Here is an 8,722-nt window from a genome sequence, read left to right as displayed (position 1 = left end):
CACCTTTCATGGCACCAAGTAAACGGTATCGCCATGGCTAATCATGTCGTAGCTGGCAGTGATAGTCTCCTTCTTCCGTTGTCCTCATCATCAGCTTGAAGAGAACACAGCAATCGATTCAATTTAAATCTAATCCATCTCGGTCGAACCAATTTGCGAGCTCTGATTTGGTCGGCCCAAATGGTACGGTATGAGCTCGTAATAATTGAGTAGCCGCCACCAACTTTGACCACAAAGCCCCTTCTACTTATTGGACTTCCATCTCCCGGGCGAGAGGCCTTGTTAGCACTTCCTGCCCTCTGGTTTCTTGCCATGGAAAATGGGGGTTCCTGGGAGGGAGCGCAAAGAAGGCCACTGCTGGATGAGGTACTGCCATCTGCTCAACTCTTCTTCTTCTTCTTCTTCTTCTTCTTTGTTTCATCCTTACATCTGGGTTTTCCTTTCTTTAGTTGACTAACTTTGCACTTGGATCTGAAATATGCTTTTGCTTTTCACAATTAGTACTTCCTCATACTTCATCTTGATTGATCCTTTATCGTCATTGCCGTCGGACCATCGTTCTGTTCTGCAGAACATGTATTGTTTCCGCTGACATAGGTTTGTGAGGGTCTCTTGCTTCGTAGATCGTTCTTCAGACATATTTTGGAAGCCATCACAGATGCCCCCCTTCCCCTTTTTTTTTCCAAATAAAATATCAGATTATATTACTCAAGTTACCTTGTGCAAGCTACTCTTCGGAGCACAAAAAAATAATCCAATTTAGTAGGCCAAGAAGACCTCAAAAAGTGAGAGGATTTAGTGGAGAGAGCAAAATGCGCTGAACAATCAGCGCTCCTATTCCCCTCCCTCCAAATATGACAAATTTTACAAGCTTGGAAACCCTTAATTAAGTTCAGTTCCAAATAGATCTTATAAGGTTATTAAGCAAGCTCCATGGTGGTGTTTCCTCCTAGTTGAGGAACTCGATAATGAGTTCGGGATCTGATTCTATATCAAGATAGCTGATGCCCTCCTCCAAGGTGCGCTCCACTCCCAATTTGATGGCCAGCAGTTCTGCCTCCCAGCTGCCGGAAGCCGTAAAAAAAGCTATAGCCCGCCAACTTTCAAGCTCCCCCAATTTACAGATCCCTTTATTCACTGAATCAGTAGTTTGCCAAGGCAAGTCTCCAATTGAATGGATCTAAGTGGTTTCCTGTCTGGAATTATTGTAGAGTTAAAAGATCACCATAATCATTGAATAACCGTGATATCTTCCTGTGAATTATGAATACCATCTGCTGATGTATCGTCAGATTTGACATACGGACTGAGACATTGCAGGCTTTTTTCTGTAATTAGATTCACTTGCTCCTTAAAACCACATATAAATGCAACATGTAAATGAGGGTATATTTTACTGGAAATTCTTGGTGTAGATCAAGATCTCTGCTAAAATCATTGGATACCAGAACCCATTATATGTGCACATTGATTACAAGCATGGGCAGGTTAAAAATTCATGTTTCTCACTCTTAAGTTTGGTGATTATGGAGAAAACGATTATGAATATAATATATTACTCCGAAAAAGTGTTCCATAGAAAAAAAATGTACTAGTCACATCAATGCTCCCCATTTGAGCAGAATAATATTCTGTGCCTATGATTATACTTATCAGTACTTCTATATGAGTTGAACTTAGAAGTATGATGCAAAAGATGATTCAAGATAATATACTTATTTGATACTTGTCCACTCATTTCAGAGTCATTCATCAAGTTGCTACAAAGATGATGAGCCAGTAGCAGTACATCAAAGGCCTCAGCAACAATGTGCACCTACTAACTACAAGGCACCACTCATTATTTTGGGTAAGATTTCAGTCTAGTTTTTTGTTTATAGCCCATTTTTTATCTCACGTCTCTTATCAAGAATGGTTAAAAAAGCAGCAACTTTACCAAGTGTATCTGTACATTTTTAAACAATAAATAAGTTAATTAGTAAAGTATATGCAAATTTTAGGAATCTTAATCATAAAACATCCTCCTCAACCAATAAACACTTATATGATTATGCTGGCATTGCAGGATTTTCATTCTTAGAAGGCATAGCTTTCAATGGTGTTGGCATTAACTTAATTTTATATCTTCGTACTGTCCTCCATGGGGCTAATTCTTCAAATGCTGCAAATGTTGCTTCTTGGGGTGGAACTAGTTATTTCACACCACTGCTTGGTGGCCTCCTTGCTGACACGTATTGGGGAAATTACAGGACAATCGTCATATCCACTATATTGTACCTCCTGGTATGCTGGATTTAAATTTTTTTGCCAAATGTTCCTGAATTACATGGCCATTATCATAGATCTTGACTTTGCTTCTGCTTTATCAATCACTTTAGGGGATGATAACTGTTACTTCATGTGCTGCAATTCCATCATTGAAACCACCTCCATGTGATGTAAGCTCATGTCAACCTGCAACTGGAGCTCAAATGTTTGTATTCTTTTCTGGGTTGTATCTTATTGCCTTTGGGAGTGGCGGAGTCAGATCAGCTTTGCTTCCTTTTGGTGCGGACCAATTTAACGATGGCGAGAACCCAGTAGAAATGAGAAAGAAAGTATCTTTCTTCAGTATGTTCTATGTATGTTCCATGTTAGGAGTGCTCATTGCTGGTACTTTGATAGTTTGGATTCAAGAAAACATCGATTGGGCAGTTGGATTTGGCATTGCAACCTTATGCATGGCCTTAGCTTCTGGAGGCTTTTTACTGGGAACTCCGACGTATAAGTTAAGGATGCCAACTGGCAGTCCAATGAAGAGTATCATTCAGGTAATTGTTGCCACCTTTAGGAAGTTGCACCTGGAAGTGCCTACCGATGGTAATCTCTTGTACGAGGTAGACAAGAATAATTCAGGGCAACAACATTTGGCACATACTGATGAATTCAGGTAATGTCTTGAAGGATGCTGCAACTAAATAAGAACTGTTTTTAGCTAAAATAATAAATGTAAATCCTGAATTTTGATGATCTCTATGAAGCATGTATCAGAAATAAGTGGTCAAGGCATTGACATATTATGTACTGAAATCAGACATCACATGCTTGCTAAAGGGATGTGCAAAAGCTAGCTATATACAACATCAAAGCAATTAGACTAATTTAATTATGAGTTCAACTCAGTTGGCTCTCTTAGTTGTGTGCGATGGTCTTCATTCATGTCTTTCTAACATAATTATGTTTCTCTCTGCAGAATTAGCACTATATTTTATCTCCAGCTTTTGATCTTTCATTTCTGATTTGTTTTCATATCTCCTTGAGCAGAGACTGGCTAAGCATTTGCAGATGATATTAAAATTAAAAGAAAGGTTAATTTCTTCATTTGTTATTGTCAGGTTCTTAGATAAAGCTGCCACTATTTCAGATACGGAAACAAGTAATAGTCATGCTCATGCTTCATGGACTCTATGCACCATTACTCAAGTCGAGGAGTTGAAAATACTTCTGCGGATGCTCCCAATATGGGCGACATGCATCGTGTATTCAGCGGCATGCACCCAAATGAATAATACTTTCATCCAACAAGGAAGTGTGATGAACACAAGGATTGGGTCCTTTTCCATCCCTCCTGCATCCTTGTCCTCCTTCGGAGTGATGTGTGTCATGGTCTGGGTTTTAATTTACAATAAGATTATAGCCCCGGCTGTTCAGAGGTGCTCTGCAAGTGGAGCAGGACTTTCTAATCTGCAGAGGATGGGAGTTGGCCGTTTTACAATGATTATATCAATGACAACAGCAGCAATTGTTGAAACCAAGAGATTACAGGGAGTCAAGAATGGTCAGACGATGAGCATAGCATGGCAACTTCCCCAGTATTTCATCATCTCAGGCTCAGAGGTCTTCAACTACATTACGCAGCTTGAGTTCTTCTATGCCCAGGCACCTGATACCATGCGGAGCATCTGCACATCATTTGCATTGCTCTCAACCGCATTAGGAAATTACTTGAGCTCTCTCATCATAACATTTGTTTCTCTTGTTACAGCAAGTGGAGGGAAGCCTGGGTGGATCCCGGATGATTTGAACGACGGCCACCTTGATTACTACTTCTACAGTCTTGCAGGAATGTGTGCAGTAAATTTCTGTGTTTATGTAGTTTTTGCAAGGAGATACAAGCTGAAGAGAGTCATTTAGGAAAGGAGAAGGTGAAAATTGTGTTCACACAACAATTTCTATGAAATTTGAACATGTTAAAATTCTGTAATCGAATTGTTTATTTAATCATTTAAGGATTTGATATATTGTGAAGATAAAACTACAAACAGATGGGATGAAGTGACCAGTTCTAGGTGCTCCAGCCATTTATAATCAAAACCCAGATCCTTGTGGGGGTTCAAGTGTTACAAATTGAGACATTTATGTGCCTCATGAGTGTCAAACACATACGTATGTGTTATGGAAGGAGTATAAATAAATAAAAAGAGACTGTCAAACGCTGTTGCTGCTGACTGCTCTAAATTCTGTACATCTGCTTTTGATCCATGTAAGGCAATGACTGTGAAATTTGAACATGTTTGTATCCACGTTGAACTTCTGTAATCAAATTCTTTATCTAATCAGTTGAGGATTTTTATATGTCGTGGACATAAATTACAAAGAGTGGGGTGAAGTGAGAATCAAAATTCAGATCCTTCTGGGACACAAATTGAGGCATTTATGTTACTGAACACAAGATTGTAACATAATTGAGGCATTCAATTATATTGTAACATAAAGTTGTGTCAAGGGGAATGTATCTTATCTTACATAAGTCTAGTAGACTATTAGCATATAATTGATACAATGACGATTTAAACCTGAAGAAAACTGGATATTTCGTAACAGTAACGACGTGAAATAATACAAAGGTGGCTCGATCAGAACCGCACATAATGAAACTTTCAAGGGGAGGATGATGTACAAATAATACAAAGTTCCAATGCACTGCAAAAGTGAAGTGAAAACTCAATATATTATTGGGTTCTGGATAAAAAAATTTATTTATCTATTGTCAATTAAATTTATTCCATACACAATTATCAAATAAATTTATTTATTTGTTAGAATAAGGATTGATGGGAATTTTGTACACACACACACACTCCACAGTTATAAAATTGATAACTGGGAATTATATATATATATATATATATATATATATATATATATATATCATTCTACAAATAGAAAATTGGAAACAATTAAAATTTTTTTGGAGATTAGATTTTTATGATAACAGAGAAAATATTGATAAGTCATATTCTTATTGTCACTCCACAGAAGAACCCTACATGAGATTTTCACCTTAAGATCATTCCAATGACATACATAAACTGAACCAATAATTGAGATAAGTAGAAAAATTAAAATTTTGATAAATACAGATGCGCCCAATACATGGAAACTCGTTGATCATAAAAACAACAAAAACTAGAAGAAACATGTAATAGGAGATTCAAAGTCTCAAAGCTCATCTCCCATTTGAAAGATTAGATCCTACGTAAACTATCTTGGAGACATATTGCATGATGTCACAAATTAGTGTAGTCAGTCAGTGCCATGTATTATGTTCTGCATAATTCATACCGCTCTACGGAAGAGGAGAAGATTGGAAACTTTTCATCAGCCTGTCTTCTTCTTTCTTTCTTTCTTTCTTGGCTTTGTAGTTCATGGCATAAAAAGGAACAGCTTCGTGATCTCACCCAGAAAAGAGTTCATTTTTGAAGAAGAAGAAGAAGAAGAAGAAGAAGAAGAATAAGAAGAAGATTTTTTAGCTAATAATCTTCTTTAGCCTAAAGTGATAAGATGCTAATGCTTTGCAGCGCATCTTCGGTGTACTGTGGATTTGAACTCCCTGCACCGGCAACGACTCTCTCGCGGAGCAGCCGCAGGGCCCTCCGCCATCGCCTTCGATCGTCTCCTGGGCCGTCGGAGAACAGCACACGGTTCAATCGGAAAAAGAAAAGCCTCAGGGAGAAGATGGTATCGGCGTGCGAGCCCGACGTTTGCACTGCAAACGGCAGCTTAAGCAGGAAGAACCACAAGAGGGCGACATGGAGATGGCAGTGTCCACCGCCACCGCCACCACCTGCAGCCAACAGCTTCAGCTTCAGCACCGCCATCAAGCTCAAAGCCATGATCCCTTCTTTTGCTATGATGAGAAGAGCGACGAAAGGTTGCAGCAACGTCACGTACAAGTCCTCCATGTCCGTCAAGGACCGATTTATATCCCATCATTGGGAGTAAAAGAAGCATCGGAGCTTCCATGAATTCTTGGATTATGTGCTTTATTGGATGCCATTAATTGTCTCAATCAGGACAGCGGATAACGTTGTCTCCAACGCAAGCATTCCATCATTGCACAACCGAGTTATCTTTTCCTTTCGAGCGAGGCAATCGCACTGCGACATTATTGCACATGATAACTCCATGTACGAGATGATACCACCCACTGCTTGACCGGGAAATTTGAAGCCTTTGTCTCTAGTATTCGATCTATTATTTATGTTAGTGGAGATAAAAGGTGCGAGAAGTACAGATTATGAAACCTTATGATGTTTGGAGTAGTGATGAGTTTACCGACTTCTGGAGCTTATGATAATTCACAGTGTATGAAGCAATACTTGTAAGCTAAGCTTTGTCATTAGTGTCTTCTCTCACTTTGGAAGCATAGTAATTTGTCTTGGTGGAGGGTTTAGCGATCCTGTAATTAGTTTGTGAAGATCCTGTAGCATGCAGTAATCGATCGATGAAGCTGATTCTAATTTACTGAACTGGTAAACTTAAACCCATGCATGAAAAGCAAGCAGGATGACTTTCTACTGCACATTATGAGAACATTAGATAGAGACCTTGTGAACTCTCCTTGCTAAGATCATGGTGGCAAGCGGTGCAGTGATCATGCACTTTAAGATTGAAGGGAGATAACAACGGAGCCTTCTGGAATAAGCAACTCTCCACAAACATTGGATACTTTATGAGAGATGACAAGGAGTCAACAAAAAGGAAATGTAAAGTCAGCTAGCAAGAACTTCTTTGTCTTGTTTCTTGAGCAATTAATGTCGAGTTCTGAAGTGATGTGTCCAGATCAGCTGCAGCACAAATGATGGAAGATTAAGTTAACTGGAGGAAAACAGTCTCGTATTCTTCCAACATAAAAATCATGGTGTGATCACCAGTTCCTTGTTGCGTCTTCATACAAGTCAATCTCGCTAAAACAAGATTGTCTAGCTTTCTTCTCTCATGGATTATGGATCTGCTGTAATCCATAAAATTAAAGCTCGAAAATTGGTATGTAGGAGTCCTTTTCTTCTTTTTTTGTCGCACATAATGCTCACTATTAAGAAAAAAAAAGCATAAAGAGAAGGAAACGAGGGGAAGTGAAAAGGAAATAAAAAAGAAAATGTAGTGTGAGTTCCATGTGGTGGAAAGAAATGATAAATTTAATTGATGTTAAACAGGAGAAGACAAGTCAAAGAAACCTTGTTTCAAGAAAGAAAAGAAGAAGAAGAAGAAGAAGAAGAAGAAGAAGAAGAAGAAGAAGATGATGATGATGATGATGAAGAAGAAAATGAAAAAAAAGATGATGGACCTTGGATTCTATAATGATGATATTATACTCGTGAATGACAAATATCAAGAAAGAATCCCCTCCACAAAGACCACCTAGTATGCAAATTATTGATGTTGTTCTATCACTCAAACTTAATGTTTTCATTTTTGACCTTAGAAACAAATAACACCAATTATTGCTAAAAAGATACATATAGGTTAGCGATATGATAAGCATTAAATGATATTTATCTTATAAACATATGACGATATTAATTGTCATCGGTAGCATGCACATGACCTTAGAAACAAATAACACCAATTAAATGATGTTTGGAGACTTCCTACATGCCTTGGATCACATCAGCCGACCCACAGAACAGGAAGAGAAGACATCGATTTGGTCTCGATGGCCACCTAATATCATGTTTGTACTGTTCTTTCATTTAGTGAGATGGGAGAGTAGAAGAACTCAAATATTAATATACAACTTGGAAATACGAAACAAGGGTGATTTACTTCAATAGGAGACTAGAGTGAGAAACTCTAATGGCCTTACGAGTCATCGCTCCTCCTTTATTATACGAGGGCATTCGGGCAATTAATTCCTTCGGTCCAAAAGGGTCGACGTAAGCTTCGACTCCTCCTTCGAATGCTCCACCCCCTTCTGTGGAGAAACTTCCTTACATAAGGCCATCGAGAATTATGATAGAATCTCTCTTAGGCACGTGGAATCTTTGATTATGCTTTTTGTTCTAAAGATGATTTCACCGTGACTTTTAATATTATTAATCAAACTAAAGGTTTGATTGAAGATTATTATTATTATTATTATTTTTTTTTGAAGATGAACCATCGGTATTAGGAAAACCATGGTCTTTATCATTGGTTGGTCGGTTTCTTTGGCGTCCACCTTTATCGGACGTTATTCATACTTCAGTTTGTCAACTTTGAAATTTGTTTTCTCCCTGTCAAATCATGGATATGGCTAAAGAGTTTTTCTATATTTTAATTTTTCTTAGATTGTGATGTTCTCAAGGTTATGACTGAAAGTTCATTGACTATTCGAGGGAGGGGAAACCCTATATTTGATAAGAAAACCCTAAGAGGAGATTTTCCAGGTTTGTTGGTCTTATGAAAAGCTTTCTTTTAT

At 38.2% G+C, this 8,722-nt stretch overlaps 1 protein-coding gene across 1 annotated transcript; it reads left to right on the top strand.

Moving 5' to 3' along the window:
* Positions 1–211: 211 nt before the first annotated feature.
* On the top strand, positions 212–4,278 carry LOC135617308 (protein NRT1/ PTR FAMILY 8.3-like). The gene is made up of 5 exons (XM_065117383.1): positions 212–366; positions 1,744–1,849; positions 2,066–2,283; positions 2,379–2,929; positions 3,375–4,278. The coding sequence occupies exons 1-5, from the start codon at positions 313–315 to the stop codon at positions 4,171–4,173; spliced, it is 1,728 nt and encodes a 575-aa protein (XP_064973455.1). The 5' UTR covers positions 212–312; the 3' UTR covers positions 4,174–4,278.
* The last annotated feature ends 4,444 nt before the right edge of the window (positions 4,279–8,722 follow it).

The sequence above is a fragment of the Musa acuminata genome, chromosome BXJ2-7 (genome assembly GCF_036884655.1).
Source record: "Musa acuminata AAA Group cultivar baxijiao chromosome BXJ2-7, Cavendish_Baxijiao_AAA, whole genome shotgun sequence".
NCBI lineage: Eukaryota > Viridiplantae > Streptophyta > Magnoliopsida > Zingiberales > Musaceae > Musa > Musa acuminata.
The sequence above is the reverse complement of the archived record's forward strand: the minus strand, read 5'-3'. Positions and strand labels throughout refer to the sequence as shown.

What these genes read in the sequence shown, in the direction of transcription:
- LOC135617308 (XM_065117383.1), top strand. Translation starts at nt 313, where the DNA reads ATGGAAAATGGGGGTTCCTGGGAGGGAGCGCAAAGAAGGCCACTGCTG. An exon ending in CCACTATATTGTACCTCCTG is followed by an intron (nt 2,284 to 2,378) that starts GTATGCTGGATT and finishes CAATCACTTTAG; the next exon opens with GGGATGATAACTGTTACTTC. An exon ending in GCACATACTGATGAATTCAG is followed by an intron (nt 2,930 to 3,374) that starts GTAATGTCTTGA and finishes TGTTATTGTCAG; the next exon opens with GTTCTTAGATAAAGCTGCCA.